The sequence below is a fragment of the Amblyraja radiata genome, chromosome 9, assembly GCF_010909765.2.
Source record: "Amblyraja radiata isolate CabotCenter1 chromosome 9, sAmbRad1.1.pri, whole genome shotgun sequence".
In the NCBI taxonomy this organism is placed as follows: Eukaryota; Metazoa; Chordata; class Chondrichthyes; order Rajiformes; family Rajidae; genus Amblyraja; species Amblyraja radiata.
In genome coordinates this window covers 50,468,330-50,485,044 of record NC_045964.1, presented here as the reverse complement: position 1 = coordinate 50,485,044, position 16,715 = coordinate 50,468,330, and the positions used below count along the sequence as shown (strand labels likewise).

Genomic DNA, 16,715 nt, shown 5'->3' with positions numbered 1-16,715 from the left:
TTGGTGATCGAGAACATGGTAGAAGTAATGTCATTGAATATAGTGAGAAGTGATCATTTCTTGGTGCTTGTTTGCAGATCATCAAGTCTGCAGTGATGAATTAATATCTAGGTGCAAATTAGGAATTTGTCCAAGGTTTTGATGAGCTCAAATGTATAGATATTAGACATGTGTGTTTGCATTTATTAGGGTTTGGCCACGGGCAAACAGATGCAGATGGAATCAGCATTGTGACTAAGGTGGAATCAAGCTGTTGTGGCATTGGTTTGCATATTGGCTCAAAAGTGCAGTTTGGAACACAAATATAACATCAGTCGATTTGAAGCTGAATCCTTAACTTTGTCATTTGCCGACCTTAATCCATGCAGATCAGTGACAATATCCTCACTGACCATTAACACAGATGTATCTCAAGGCTGTGTTCTAGCCCCTCCTGCTCTACTCTTTACTCTCATTGAGCCCCTATAACATCTATTAATTCGCCAACAACGGCATTGTCGATTTCCAAATCACAGGTGGTGATAAGAGAAAGGATACTTTGTTGAGTTATGCCACAATAACAACCTCTCGCACAATGTCAACAAGACCATGGAACTAATTGTTGATTTTGGAAAGGCAAAGTGTGGAGACCTCGTGCCACTTTTACTTGGTGGGTCAGAGTAGGAGAGAATTGGCATAATCAAATTCCAGGGTATTAGATGTCCTGTCCTGGGCCCAACACATTGGTATAATCATGGACGTGCACCTGCGCCTCTACTTTTGTAGAAATTCTGCATGTCATCGAACACCCTTGCACACCAATAGATCTACTGTGTAAAATATCCTGACTGGTTGCATCATAGCCTGGTATGGCAATCCTAACACAGGAAAACTAGAGGCTGCAGAGACTGGTGGACTCGGCCCGCTGCATCACAACCCTTCCCTCAATCAAAAGCATCTCCGTGAAATACTACCTCAAGACGACAGCTTCTATCATCAGGGTTCTCCACCATCCAGCCCATACCATCTTCTCGCTGCTACCGTCGGGCAGTAGGTTCAAGAACAGCTTTTCTCCTCCAACTATCAGATTCTTGAACCAACCTGCATAACCATAATATTACCTCAACCAACGGAACACTGTGGACCATCTCTTCCATGCTTGTTCTGCAGTCCCGGAGTTGCATAAGACAGTAGAATACAAAATAGGGATGCTTGCGGAGATAGAAGAGCAAATGGTTCCTTTTGGAATGATGAAAGAGGAACAGGTGTTTTTTGTTTAATGTGGGAGAAATAATCATTATCATTATCACTCATTATCTGTTGAATTTGTAGGCAGGTAGGATGGCTGGGAAATTATTTTGCATTGGGTGGGAGGAGAGTGGATGAGAGCATAAGTGCAGGCAATAGAGCAGAAAGATTGGGAATGAAGTTTGTTTGTGAGAGAAGATATTTATCTTCAAAATATTTGAAGAAAGATATTGCCCATCTAGACATAGACAGTATGTTAGGCAGGGATTCCTCAAATTTAGAGTGAAGTGGTCAAGTAAAATTGCAATGAATCAGATATGAATATTGTTATTGTGCACCTGGAAAAGACAATGATTTCAAATGATATTGCCAGAGAGAATAAATTAGCGAACTAATTGGTGTGTTGATCAATGCTATTTCACTACTTTGGCGGGAATTGAAACCTTAAGTTCAGGCATGAAGATCTAGGAAAGCTGGATGCAGGTTTTAAGGTCATGTACAATGATTTTGGAAAAGAGTCGATTGCAAGAATAGAGAGTTTTTATGGCCATTTTTTATAAGATGTGCCAGAGTATTTTATTTTAAAGCAATTTTTAAATGCAAGGCTTGATTGTTGGTATTGGGGCCACATAAAATAAACAATCTGATTTTGTTACTGAAAACCATTTTTAGAAAATATTTAAAATTATTTCTTTAGAATGCAGTACAGTAATCAGTTTTTTTTTAAATTAAATATTTCAAAGCTGTCAATTACAATATGGCATTGTTGCAAAATCTTGCCTAATTTATTTTTAGATGTTCAAAGTCTTGCAAATCAGTATAATTAACAAAAAGATAGTAATACATTCGTACATGGGCAGTGGTCAAAATAGTGTTGGGCTTGCTTCTGAAGTGTTAAAATGAGCACTAATGGTTGCTTAAACTTAAATTATGGTGAAGCATTTTGAACATAAAAAGTTGCATTACTTTGCATTAAGTTACATTAATAAGGAACTTGAAAAGAAAGCACAAACAAGTTGAAACTTCAGGCTACAGTGGCAAACTGACATTTTATTCTGTATTCCTACAGTGTGTTTGAACATGCTGTGCTAGCTGCAGGAACTGACTTTCGCTCGGATAGATTGTGGGAAACCTATATCAACTGGGAAAATGACAGAGGAAATCTAGAAGAGGTGACAGCAATTTATGACCGCATTCTTGGTATACCAACACAGCTCTACAGTCATCACTTCCAAAGGTAAACTTGAATAATCAAAATTGAAAACCCTTTATATTTATATTTCATGTCCAATAAATTGAAAATCGTTCTGCATTTTGAAGAATAAAGACAAAACTGAAGTACTTTTCAAAAATAATTAGATATGGAAAGAAAAGCAAAGTTGGTTACATGTGGAGCGAGGACACTTCTGTTTAAGTTGGCAAGCAAAGTTTAAGAAAGTTGGTTGGCCAGCCAGACTCGATCTTGTATAATGCCTTCATTTGTTGCAGTTTATCATTGTTAGAATTTTATTGTGACAGACGTTGTTATATTATGTTGGACTGTTCATGAGTGCCCAATAACTCCACACTAAAAGTAATCTCAATTTTTAAAATGCCTTTGTTCCTGACTGGTAACATCCACAAAAATCATAAATTAAATTCAAGAATTGTGCCAAACCTCAGAATAATCTTTAAATTCTCCATATTCTTAGTAAATTAAAAATTGTAATAGTTTGTTTATTTTTTGTGCAGAAATTCTACTACAGTCAACAAAGGATTAAATGTGAAATTCACAATAAACTGAATCCTCAGGGTAGGAAAATTCCTGTAGTGTATCCCAATATTTTGTATTATAAACTGGAATTTTCTTTCCTAACTTTTTGTCTGGTTTAAAAAAAAAGGCTCAATACTTTGGGATATCCCAAAAAGTATAAATAATGCTACTGTTTTTCAGGTTCAGAGATCATGTTCAGAATCACTTGCCTAAAGATCTAATCTCTCCAGAGGATTTTATTAATCTACGTCAAGAGCTGGCTTCCACAAATGAACATTTTGACAATGATGGTATTCCAAGAAATGACCTGGCAGCTGAAATTGACATAAATGATCCTGCACGGGTAATGTGGACTACATACCAGTTTCATGATCCATGTATGGTCAGAATGTTTCGTTTGATTGTAAGAATTTAAAAACAAGTGTACATAACTAACACACATCAATTGGAAGTAGCCGTAAATTTGTTCTGCCTGATTGTTCACAATTCAGTTGTGTTACTTCAGCCGCTGGAGCCCATTATATCTGTCTCTAGTTCTTTCTGAAACTCTAAATTTTGGAGTTAGAAACTTCTTGTAAATCCCAAATCCGTACTAATAGTCCTTCTTTTAGCAACATTAACAACAAAATGTACTGTAACTACTTAGCAGGGCGAATTACATTATTTTCTGTTTTTATTTCTAATTTGCAGCATCTATTCTTTGTTGCATTCATAACACTTTCATACCTTTAAGTCTTATTATCCTCTTTGCCTCTACTGCTGTCAGATTTTGGAATCCTTTTTCCTATAATGTTTAAACTATATTGTTTTATTATTCATGTTTTATGTGTCATTCTTAATTGTTACCGTACGTCGTGTTACTTGCGAGCGGAGCACCAAGGCAAATTCCTTGTATGTGTACATACTTGGCCAATAAACTTATTCACTCATTAATTCCTCTTCCCAATCCTTGACATCTGAAATCTTTCTGAAAAGTCTCCTTAATATGAAATCATAAAAGTGTCATTTGATACGATCACCAGTCATAATTGTACACTTGTTTGATCATTGGTCCTGATATCACATGCTTAATGAGGTTCATTAAATCAGGTAAGTGGAATACCCCCAGAGTCTGCGAGAGTGGGGGTGCAAGATGACTCATCGACTGACCACCCGGTAACAAACCTTGGAACGGACACTACATTAAATCAGGGAAGTGGCAAAACTCTTGAAAAACGAGCAGCTCGACAAGTTCTTCAGACCTGTAGGTGTGGCTGGACTAAAGTAACACCAACTCGTGGTCTCAAAATTCATCAGGGCCAGGGACAGAAAATTCCCAACCCAGGGCCCCGCATTGACCAGATTCTGTCAAGAGGAAGGTCAAATCAGTTGGATGAAACTCAGAGGCAGGAAGAAATCCACAGTCCGCAGAGCATCAGCACCCTACGGGATAAGGCAGAAGTTTCAGGCAACAGTCCAAGACGCAACCAGGCATATCGTAAAGTGGAGAACATGCAAGGACATAAGCCGTTGGTGAAGTGGCCAAAGTCTAACAGCAAGGAGTGGGAAATCATCAATGCAGATGTGAGCTTAATCTTAAGTGGAATCAAGGGATCAGCAGAAAAGAAGTTGGAGAAGATGGGTGATCTGGTCTACAGCTATGGAAAGGAGAAATTGGGTGAGAAGGAACAACTCAGCAGAAAAGATAGGCCTCCTCCCCCCCCAAGTCCCGTCGTCTCCATGAAATCCAACGACTTGTTAAAGAAGAGGCCTGAGGAAGGTGTGGAAAAAAGCAACAGCAGAAGGAAGGGGGGCATCAATCTCCTTCCAGAGGACCTAAAACAGAGGCTCTCAGAGCTGCGCAAGGCAGAGAATTTAAGGAAACATCGCAAAAAGGAAAAAGCAAGAACAGACTTCTAGAAAGATCCCTTTAAGTTTGTGAAAGGCATTTTCACAAAAGAGAAAAGCGGATCCTTGAAAATGTCAAAAAAAGGGTTGAAGGACACATCAGAACCATCCACACTGATGAGTTAAAAGATGATCCGATTTTTGTCCCCGCTGACATCCCACCAATCTCACCCCTATAACATCAATTTGATATCAGCCCTCCCAAGCCAAGAACGGCCTCTGCACCAGGCCCTAATGGTGTTCCGTATTGTGTCTACAAGAATACCCCAGATATTCTGAAATTCCTCTGGAGGAACATGAGGGTTGCGTGGGAAAAGCAAGTCACCCCCAAAGCCTGGCGAAGAGCGGGGGCAGTGCCAATCCCAAAGGGAAAATAATTGTCCACCATCGAACAGTTTCGGCAAATAAACCTTCTTAACATAGAGGGCAAGATCTTTTTCAGTGTGGTGGCGAAAAGACTTACAAAGTATCTGAAACAAAACCATTTCATTGATGCGTCAATCCAAAAGGCTGGCATAGCAGGCTTCTCAGGATGCCTTGAACATACCAGCATTATATGGCATCAAATCCAGACTGCAAAGAAAGAACGAAATAATGTCTTGTTCCTCGACCTGGCCAATGCCTATGGATCAGTTCCTCATTCGCTACTGTGAACTGCTTTTGAATTCTTTCAGGTGCCTGCAATAATAACAAATCTGGTAAAAAAACTACTTCCAGGATCTGCAATTTTGTCGCACAACATCAGACTTTACCACAGCGTGGCAACCACTGGAAGTAGGCATCATGGCGGGGTCCACCATTTCCCCATTGACCTTCACTATGGCAATGGAGCTCATTATGAGAGCATCAAAATGGGTTGTGGGAGGAAAACGGCTACAGTGTGGTCAGCGATTGCCACCTATACGAGCCTATATGGACGATATAACAACACTAACAACAACTATCCTCTGCACCAAGAGACTTCTGGAAAAACTTCATCAAAACATCACATGGGCAAGGATGAAGATTAAACCCAGCAAGTGCAGAAGCATCTCCATTGTCAAAGGTCAAGTCAAGGATCAAAGATTTCATATTGACGGAATACCGGTTTCAGAAATGCCAGTGAAGAGTTTGGGCCGATGGTATGATGCAAATCTCAAGGACACGAGCAGTTAGAACAACTCAAAAAGGAAACCATCACGCACATAGCTCGCATCAACAAGACCTTGCTACCAGGAAAACTCAAGCTGTGGTGCTTCCAATTTGGCATACTACCAAGAATCATGTGGCCTTTAACTATGTATGAAATCCCCATCAACAAAGTGGAAAAGCTGGAAAGAATGATCAGCACACAGGTGAAACAGTGGCTTGGACTTCCACGATGCTTAAGTGCTGTCGGAGTGCAGGGCAGTGGCAAATTGGAATTGCCCATTGCAGGACTTGTGGAAGAGTTCAAATGCACTAAAGCAAGGTTGGTCATGACCCTCACTGCATCTGAAGATACTGTTATTCGAACAGCGGCCCCCAGTGTGGCAACGGGGAGGAAGTGGACCCCATCTGAAGCCGTTCAGAGTGCTAAGTCTGCTCTTCATTTCCAGGATGTGGTTGGCCAAGTCCAACACGGGAGAGCTGGGCTTGTCCCAAAAGCTCCTCAGTGGCACAAGGCAACATCAGTGCAGAAGAGACGGCTCGTGGTGGAGGAGGTGAGAAGACGGGAGGAGGCAAAGCGACACGCCAAGGCCGTCTCAATGGCCAAGCAGGGCCAATGGGCGAACTGGGAGAGCCTGGAAAAGAGGAAACTCAGCTGGCGTGACATCTGGCAAATGGAAGGATCTCGGCTTAAGTTTTGTCATCAGAGCCACTTATGATGTTCTACCATCATCCCAGAACCTGAAGCAGTGGTTCGGAGAAGACCCCGCTTGCTCCCTTTGCCAAGCACCTGCATCACTAAGGCACATTTTAACAAGATGCACTATGAGCCTCGGCCAAGGGCGTTACACTTGGCGGCATAACCAAGTTCTCAGACAGCTGGCATTATTCCTGGAACAGAGGCATAAGATCACAAATGCTTCCCCACAAACATCGGCAGGAAATGTCCACTTCGCAACATTTGTACCAGCAGGCCAACCTCCATTGTTTAAGCTGTATTTTCAACCTAATGCCAGGTTCATTAACTGCTCTAGCTAACCTCTGTCTCCTTCATCATCACCACAAAGGGAGAACAAAATCCTTCTTCACTCTCTACTGATGATTGTAAAGCTAAACCCCAGACATTGTTGTCTTTTCTTTTATTACTCTACCTGTAACCATAAAAGGTCAACCTCGAGATATGGAGGTTAATTATATGGAGTCACAGAATATTATCTGGACAGAATAAAGAAACAAAGCTTTATTTTACTACTCTTGTATCCTTTATCCATGTGGAATTGTGCTTGCATTTTGTCCATGTGAAAAAAAAATCTTTAAGGCTTAGTTGTATCAACATATGCCTTCCCTTTCTTTCTGCTTTTTCATATTCCTTGCTTTCAGTAATTGTATACCCACTCACATTTAATCATTCTTTTGTAGATAGAAGAACTAAATTCTCCAGTTTAAAGATTAACTCTCCCTTCAAAGCAGGAATGTACTTTTGGAGGAGAAAATCTATAGATGCTCTTTGCTGCTAAGCAAAGATCAAATCATCGTGTTATGTTTTGTGACACAAACCATTCTGCAAGGAACTAATATAATTATTTTTGTGGAAATTGGGACTTTAAAAAGAACATGATGATATTGTTTGTTTTGACTTCCAATTACAATCTTAGATTAATTAAACAAGACTAATGTTCTTTCTCATTCTTGTTTCTTTTTTGACTTTCTATTTTTATGTTTCTCACTTTTTGTCTTGATTTTGTTTTTCTTTGCCCACTTACTCTATTCTCCTTTGTAATTTCAATCTCAGTTTTCTGTCTTATATTTTCTGATTCTTCCTGCATTCACAACTTTTTATTTTGCTGTCTCTCTACTTGTGGGCCCCTTTACCGAACTTTGCTTTTCCTCTTTCATTCAATATTTTTTTTTCATCTTAGACATTTTTTCTCTCTTCCTTACTATCCATCTGCATTTATGAAAGGGTAATAATGAACAACATATCTTGAGGTTTTTTTTCCAAGTTGCATCTCATAGAATGGATAAGGAGAGACCAGATTAAGTTTTGCAAGGTGCCACATGAGCTTATTATACAGAATTAGAGTTCATGGTATTGGGAATAATACATTGGTATAGACTGAGATGTCATGGGGTGATAGTTGCATGCCAAATACAGCATGAACTTGACGATTTCCCAATGATGGGGAATCCAAGACAATCAGGGCCAGGACTGATTAGGGATAGTCAGCGTGGTTTTGTAGGTAGGAGGTCGTGTCTCACAAATATGAGTTTTTGTCTTATGACCAAAACGGTCGATGAGGGCAGAGCTGTAGATGTTGTATACATGGATTTCAGTTAGGCATTCAACAAGGTTCTGCAAGGTAGGCTGGTCTGGAAGGTTAGATCGCATAGGATCCAAGGAGAGATAGCTGAATGGCAAGCAAATTGGCTTCCGGGAAGGAAGCAGAGGGTGATGGTGGAAGGTTGCTTCTCGGACTGGAGGACTGTGACTAGTGGTGTGCCTCAGGGTTCGGTGCAGGGCACGTTACTGTTTGTCATCTACATCAATGATTTGGATACGAACATACAGGACGAGGGGTGATCTTATAGAGGTGTACAAAATCATGAAAGGAATAAATCGGGTAGATGCACAGAATCTCTTGCCCAGAGTAGGGGAATAGAGGACCAGAGGACATAGGTTCAAGGTGAAGGGGAAAAGATTTCATAGGAATCTGAGGGGTAACATTTTCACACAAAGGGTGGTGGGAGTATGGAACACGCTGCCAGCGGAGGTAGTTGAGGCTGGGACTGTCCTAACATTTAAGAAACAGACAGGTACATAGATAGGTCAAGTTTGGAAGGATATGGACCAAACGCAGGCAGGTGGGACTCGTGTAGCTGGGACTTGTTGGCCGGTGTGGGTAAGTTGGGCCGAAGGTGCGGGTTCCACACTGTATCACTCTATGACTATAAAATAACAAAAACACACATGATCATGGCTTCAAACCTGTCACTACCCTACTCAATCTCTCTTGCTCACTCCCATTACCTTCCATTCCCAACCTCACTCCCTTAGTTTCTTCCCTTTTTTACTACTTATTTTCCTTTTTGATTCCCATTGTCTGCTACCGTACATACCCTCAACTCTGCAGCCTCATTCCTATCCTCCAAAAAATGTGTGTGGCAGTCACTTGATCACTCAAGAATTAGATTTACCCCTTATCCCCTTCAATCATTGCCGCTTGTTCCTTCAGAGATGTTTGCTTGACCGTGGGTTGTATGGAGGTAATTGAGAAGTTCTGTGGTGATATATACTGTTTAAAAGAATGAATATTGTTGGTAGAATGCTGTCTGAAACATTTGAGGTCGTGTATTTTTGTTGGAAATACCACAAAGCTTTTTAAATGATGAGAGATTAGAAAGTGCTGGTGTTCAGAAGAACCCAAGTGTTCTTGTGCATAAATCATCAAGGAAAGTTAATATCTACATAGAACAAGCAATTATGGAAAATGGTATGTTGGCCTTCAATGCAACTGTACATAGCTTGACCAATTAAAAGAATGACAATACAATTGAAGAATACAGATTTGTTTCAGGGCTTGATAGGATACAAAGTTGATGTTTCTATTGACTGGGGTATTTAGAACCAGAGGGTCACTGTCACAAAAGGGATTAGCCTTTCTTGAGGACTGAAGAAATGTGATTATTCAGAGGACAGTGAATTGTTAAAATTCTATACTGTTCAGTATATTTTAGACCGTTCAATATATTTTTGGTTATTGACAAAATCAAGGAAAAGGATGAATCATTCTAAGGAAAATCACGCTACACCGAAACATGAGGGGCCAAATGGCCTGCTCCTGCTTTTATTTTTAATATGCTTCAGCCCCCTTTCCTATATATTTAATCTTCCCTTTTATTACCTTCCATGTTTTTTTAAATTTTCTTATTGTGTTTCTTTTTTTATTTCTGCTTTCTCTAGATTTATCTCTCTGTACACTATGATTATTTTGGGCAGATATATGGATCATAAAGGTTTATAGAGATTTGGCAAAATGCAGGCAAATGGGGCTAGCTCAGAATACCAACATGGCGTGTGTGGACAAGGTTGACCGAGTAGGATATTCTCATGCTGTATAGCTCTATGACTCTATCTCTTACCTGTGAATCCTTTACAGATATTGTGCGTGTGTAGATTTCTATCGGTTACTAACCTAGTTTTCAAATTTCCAATCTGTTTTCAGAATGTGTTTTCTTTTTACCCCTTTCATTTTCACTGGTTCTCATTGTTCTTGATTTTGCTGAGAATCTTTTTATTCTCTTTCCAGATTGTTTCTGAAATAGAAAATATGCGTCATAGAATTATTGAGGTTCGTCAGGAAATATATAATCATAATGAGAATGAAGTTAGCCGTCGATGGGCTTTTGAGGAAGGGGTAAGTATTTTTAAGAATGGTAAATAGTAGAAAAGCAAATTAAGTGTAATATTTGTTAATCTGTTCTGCTATTTATACAGAGGAGTTCTAATTTTTAAGCATGAACACGAGGGAAAATTGTATGACTGTTTTCTAAATATTTAGAAGAATATTGTTACAGCTTCCATTCCTTCATTTTGAGTGTTTTATTGAGTACTAGACCAAGTGGGACCCGTTGGGTCCCGTCCCCTCATTAAAGGACTTTGGTTAGGATTTGCACAAATAACAGTTGGATGCCACGTATTACATTCATCAGGGGCAGTACTTAAAAAAAACAACAACAAAAAAGTTTCACTAAGCATTGAGACCCAATCAGTTCCCGTCAGCGAACACTTCTACTTCACAAATAATATTAAGAGAATTGATATCATTATTTGTTTTTCTTCCCCCAGAGATGCTACATGATCTGAATATTTTCCAGCATTTTTTGCTTTTATTTCAGATTTCCAGCATCTGGTTTATTGCTTTTCTGTAATTTTACCACTTTCTACAATAAATGTTGAAGGTTGGAAACTTTGAGAAGTTGGTGCTCTGAAAGCTAACATTTGCTATCTGCATGTGCTACCTGTCCTACTGAGTATTTTCTGTTTTAATTTAATTAGATAATTGTTTGCAAACGGAAATGTTAAAAGGTGCGGAATATTAGCAAAGACATCAAACCTGACAAAGTGTGTAAGAAGGAACTGCAAATGCTGGTTTAAACCAAAGATAGACACAAAAAGCTGGAATAACTCAGTGGGACAGGCAGCATCTCTGGAGGGAAGGAATGGGTGACGTTTCGGGTCGAGACCCTTCTTCAGACTGGTTAGGGATAAGGGAAATGAGAGATATAAACGGTCATGTGGAGAGATAAAGAACAATGAATGAAAGATATGCAAAAAAGTAACGATGATAAAAGAAACAAGCCATTGTTAGCTGATTGTAGGGTGAAGATGAGAAGCTAATGCATTTTGGGTGGAGGAAGGATAAGGAGAGAGGGAATGCCGGGCTAACTGAAGTGAGAGAAATCAAGATACATATCACTTGGTAAGCTGCCCAAGCGAAATGTGAGATGCTGTTCCACCAATTTGCATTTAGCCTCACTCTGACAATGGGGGGAACCATGGACAGAAAGGTCTGTGTAGGAATGGGAAGGAGAATTAAAGTGTCCAGCAACCGGGAGATCAGGTTGGTTCACGCTAGCTGAGCAAAGGTGTTCCGTGAAACGGTCGCCCAGTCTGCGCTTGGTCTCACCAATGTATTATCACAATCACAATCACAATAATACTTTATTAGCCAAGTATGTTTTGCAACATACGAGGAATTTCATGGAAGGCAAAAAAAAAGTTCAATCTGCCCTTTGCTCTCCCACGGTCGAGAGCCTCGAGCCTCCGTTGATAGGATGAACTTGACTCCAGTAGCCGGCTGCGGACCCTCCGCATTGAGGCGATCAGCTCCTGCATCGGGGTTATGTCAGCTCCCCCGCACCGGACGATCAAACCCTGCATCGGGGTTGGTCGAACCTTTCCGCAAAGTTGGAGCTCCCGACATTCACGCCCTCTCCCGAGACTGCGAGCTCACGATGTAAAGTCCGCATGCCGTGTTTGGAGCGATCCCAGGCAAGGGATCGACTCCGATGGAAGTCCACGCCCCACGGTGGGGCCCAAGGTCAGTCCAAGGAGGTCTCCAGCTCCATTGATGGTTGGCCACAGAGCGACCGGAGAATGCGATCCGAAGTTTAATCGCATCTCCGGCAAGGTAAGAAACTGAAAAAAAAAGTTTCCCCCAACCCCTCCCCCTCCCCCCGCATAAAACAAACCGGAGAAAATTTACACAGACTTTTAACACACACTAAAAAAATTAAAAAAGACGAAAAGAAACAGACTGTTGGCGGCGCTGCCAATCGTGCGGCGCCCCTAGAGTTCACATCTTGAACAATGGATACCATAGATGAGGTTGGAGGAGGTGCAAGTGAACATCTGCCTAACCTGAAAGGACTGTCGGGGTCCCTGGACAGAGTCGAGGGAGGAGGTATAACGACAGGTGTTGCATCTTCTGCGGTTGCAGGGGAGTGTGTTGTTTTTGGTAGGAAGGGATGAGCTCACCAGGGAGTTGCGGAGGGAACGGTCTGACGAATGATTGAAATATCAGTGTATGCTTTGTTTGCTGAAGGACATTGTGATTTATTTGAATAAAATAATGTAGGCTGACTAGATCTAAATTCTATGTTGGTAAAGCATGATTAAAAAATATTATTTTCTTTGTATAGATTAAACGACCTTACTTTCATGTAAAACCACTGGAAAAAGCGCAGCTAAAAAACTGGAAAGATTACCTTGACTTTGAGATAGAAAATGGAACCCTTGAACGAGTTGTGGTTTTATTTGAACGGTGTCTTGTTGCTTGTGCTCTTTATGAAGACTTCTGGATAAAAGTAAGTGTTTTGTATTTTTATCTTATTGATAGTATCGCTATGTTTACTTGGTATATATACAACAGTCTTGAATCTGCAGATTATTTGAGGCCAAGAATCATCCAGGGTCTTATTAAATGGTGGATTGCGGCCTTCTCTTTCCTATGTTTCCCGGAAGTGGCGGCGCTGGGAACGGCTGCGGCTCGCTTGCAGTCCGTTTGTCTTTACTTTTTTGTGTTGTTTTTTTCGTTTTGTCTAGTTACGTTTTTGGTTTTTAGGTTGTGTTTATGTGGGGGGTTGAAACGGGGCTTGCTGTCTCTCCCTTCGGGGGAATACGACTTTTTTGTCGTATCCCCCTTCTCTGCCTCCGTCTGCGCTGAGGCCTAATGGCGGAGCTGGCGACCTCGAGACTCCGGAGGCAGCCTGACAGGACTCGCTCCCGTGAGGACGGCCCAGCTTGGGGCTGGAACTGCGCTCCCGTGAGGGCGGCCTGGCGAGGGGCTGAGACTCTCCCGTGAGGGGCTGTGGCACTCCTGTCGGAGCGGCCCAGCCCGAGGTGGAACGGCACTCCCGTCGGAGTGGCCCAGCTCGAGGTGGAACGGCACTCCCGTCGAAGTGGCCCAGCTCGAGGTGGAACGGCACTCACGTGAGGGCGATCCGGCTCGGGGCTGGAACGGTGCTCTGGGGGCTGGGACGGCGTTCTGGCGGCGGTGACCTGAGTCCTGGGTTCAGCCGCGGGCCAGCGGCTGCGTACGCTGGACTGGAGGGCGGCAGCTTCGACCACCCTGGGCCGCGGTGTTTGAACCGGCCCGTTTGTGGGGTTCGGTGAGCCGCGGGACTGTTGTGCCATCGCCCGGTGGGGAATCGCCTCAGCGCAGAGGGAGAAGAGGAGGGAAGAGACAGTAACCCTAAGATTTTTGCCTCCACCACAGTGAGGAGGTGTTTGGAGGATACACTGTGGTGGATGTTAATTTGTGTTTATTGTTGTTTATTGTTGTATGATTGTATGTATGACTGCAGGCACAAAATTCCGTTCAGACCATAAGGTCTGAATGACAATAAAGGTATTCAATTCAAATTCAATTCAATAAGACCAAAATAAATCTGTGGGATGATCCAAAATCTGACACGAGACGCAATAAAATGAGGTTTGATCCCAATTGACGTGTAGATTGATGATGCATGTCAACCAATCACACACAAGCCAGCATCACTAACTCCACCCCACTGTATCACTTAAACTAACACTTGCTTCAGGCACGGTTCAGTTCGAGCAGCTAGGATGTGATGACAAATAACCATCCCCTATGCTGTTAAAGTCTCAGTGCTGATTAAAGATGAATTTAAACTACAATCTGTGTCTGGTGTACATCTACATGGTGTCATAAGTGGGATCAGAATTCTTAGCAGTAGCATGCTGTAACGAGTAAACAGTCGGATCATCTTGCGAGTTAATTGGCTATGTTCGGGGGCGGATTCTAGCTGGTATTGAGGGTTGAGACTTGTTGTCTCGTTGCAAAAAATTGAGATTAGACTTGAAGCCGGGCGAATTCTTCCCAAGGGCCCGACTTGCTGCCCGACATGCAGATGAAAAGTGGTTTAACTTTTTGCAGTAATTGCATGATTTGCCAAATGCAGGACAAGCTGATTGTCTGCTGTGTAAGTAATTGCAGTTAGGACATCTCTTCTGAGGATCACTGTGAGCCGCCTGGCTTGCTTGGGTCATAAATCGCCTGTTATCTGTGTTAGCTCGCTGCTTAGTGAAGCCCATCAGATTGATGGATTTGGTTTCGTGCGAACTGTCTAGAGGGTCGATAAATTCTGTTCTGCATGCGTGTACTGCCTCTTCCAGTGTTAAATCTGCACTTCTCAGAAGCTCTGATCTGAGCTTTTGGTCGCTCATGCTGTTCACTAGAATGTCCCTCGTTAAGTGATCAGTTAGCTGGTCAGCCGGCATTTCTTGGAATCGGCTCCGCTGGGCCATATTCATCAAGTCTGAAATAAACAAATCTACTCGTTCGCCAGGGAGCTGACGACGAGAGAAAAACCTTGCCCTGTCCAAAATGTGATTTGAGGGCAGGTCACAGATCTGGCTTAATTTACGTAGCAGAACATTAGGGTCGTCGGGAGATTCAGCTGGGGTTATTACCTGGCCGTTTGCACCGTGAGCAGCCGGAGCATAGCGGAACGTTCTGGATCGTCGAAAGGCGTCTGGGCCCGCAAGGTTAAGTAGAAGGGAGGCCTTGACAGCGTCTGGTTCATTTCGGTGTGCAATGTTCATGTAGTGTCGGTAATCAATTTCAAACGTGGCCCATCGTTCACCGATATCCGCATCAAAGACTAGTGGGTCAGGCTTTCGACAAGAAGAGGCCATCATAAAGCAAAATAAAAACTCACAAAAATGATAAAAGAAACACGATATACAGAAGGATCAAACCATGTCTGACGCCATGTAGATGTTATCCAGACACAGATTGTAGTTTAATTTCATCTTTAATCAGCACTGAGACTTTAACAGCATAGGGGATGGTGTACATCTACAACTTGGATATCCTTGAATGACAAAAGTGTTGCTTTGTGGTGGCACCCGGTTGTTGGGCCACTAGCTACACGAACCCTCAGCAGTCGGGGGTAAGGTCACGTGACTGGGCAATGGCAGGGATGAGTTGTCACGGGGTACAGGGGTGTGTCCTGGGATATATAGCTAACCCTGGGACAACCCTCCCTCTCTCTTTGCTCTCTCTTCGAGCTGACCAGCTCTCTTCCTCCCTAGGGATGAGTGTCCACCACGTTTTCTGCCCCTATAGCTTTTCTTTTGAATGAAGTTTCTCATAACATCAGTAATGAGGAGATCTAAATTATGATTTGTATGGCATTAATTATCAACATTTAAATAAAGTTTTACCTTGCCAAAAATTGATATTAGCATTGAAATTTGAATAAGGTGGATCATATCAATTCAACAAATAGAGCTGTTCTGATTTATTATTGAAAAATATCAATATTCCACAGTAAGGTAATTGGCAGGACTAACTCAATCATTAATTTGAATTAAAGAAAATTATGAATTTTCTTTTTTTCAGTATGCCAAATACATGGAGAACCACAGCAATGAAGGTGTACGACATGTTTTTAGCAGAGCATGTACAGTTCATCTCTCCAAGAAACCCATGGTTCACTTGCTTTGGGCAGCTTTTGAGGAACAGCAAGGTAAACTACTATAAACCGTTGGTCTCTACTGTTGCATTCCATTTGATATAAATCCTTGTAGTGATTGAATTGAAGCAGTGTTGTAAAAGTCCCAGCTAACGTGTCGCCAGGTGCTTTCCTATAACCACAGGAGATGTATCACTTTTTTTTGTTTGTAGGGGATATGGTCTTTTAATGTGGGGGGGTAGGTGTTACTTTATTTATAGGTCCCTACCTGGTCGGTGTGGCAGCCTTTTTTCCGGGCTGCCCGTCGACCCGTCCTCGTGGCCTACCAGCGGGCTTGGAGCGCCGTTTCTTGGCGGGAACCACCCAGCACCTCGGCCTGGGTGGCGGCACAGCGTTGGAGCGCTGCGGAGCGGGCGATGCCTTGCCTGGGTCGCCGCGCTGGAGCTCTGGCGAGCTGGACCGCCGTGAGCAACATCTCCGGGCTGCGGGTTTGCGGGTTTGCGGAGCGGAGAGGCGGCGTGCGGAGAGGCGGCATGCGTAGAGGCGGCAGTGCGGAGAGCGGGCGCCGACTTTTTCATCTGGAGCCTGGGAGCGCCAAACCGGCGCGGCCTTGTCGGCTTCGGCAGCCGCGGGCTCCAACCAAGAAGCGGCCGTTCCAAGTGGCCCAGCCGCCGAAAGGACTCTCCCGACGCCGGGGCAAGACCACCCGGTGAGAACG

General features: G+C 42.7%; 1 protein-coding gene across 3 annotated transcripts in view; it reads left to right on the top strand.

Moving 5' to 3' along the window:
- prpf39 (pre-mRNA processing factor 39) overlaps positions 1–16,715 on the top strand; it is a 38,290-nt gene that overhangs the window by 10,876 nt on the left and 10,699 nt on the right. For all 3 annotated transcript variants that reach the window (XR_004413114.1, XR_004413115.1, XM_033027354.1), the window contains exons 5-9: positions 2,297–2,464; positions 3,161–3,323; positions 10,303–10,410; positions 12,698–12,862; positions 15,925–16,051. Coding sequence is in view for 1 of the 3 variants with exons in the window: in XM_033027354.1 (XP_032883245.1) it covers positions 2,297–2,464; positions 3,161–3,323; positions 10,303–10,410; positions 12,698–12,862; positions 15,925–16,051 (731 nt within the window). In the remaining 2 variants the exon portion in view is untranslated. The remainder of the gene's footprint in view (positions 1–2,296; positions 2,465–3,160; positions 3,324–10,302; positions 10,411–12,697; positions 12,863–15,924; positions 16,052–16,715) is intronic.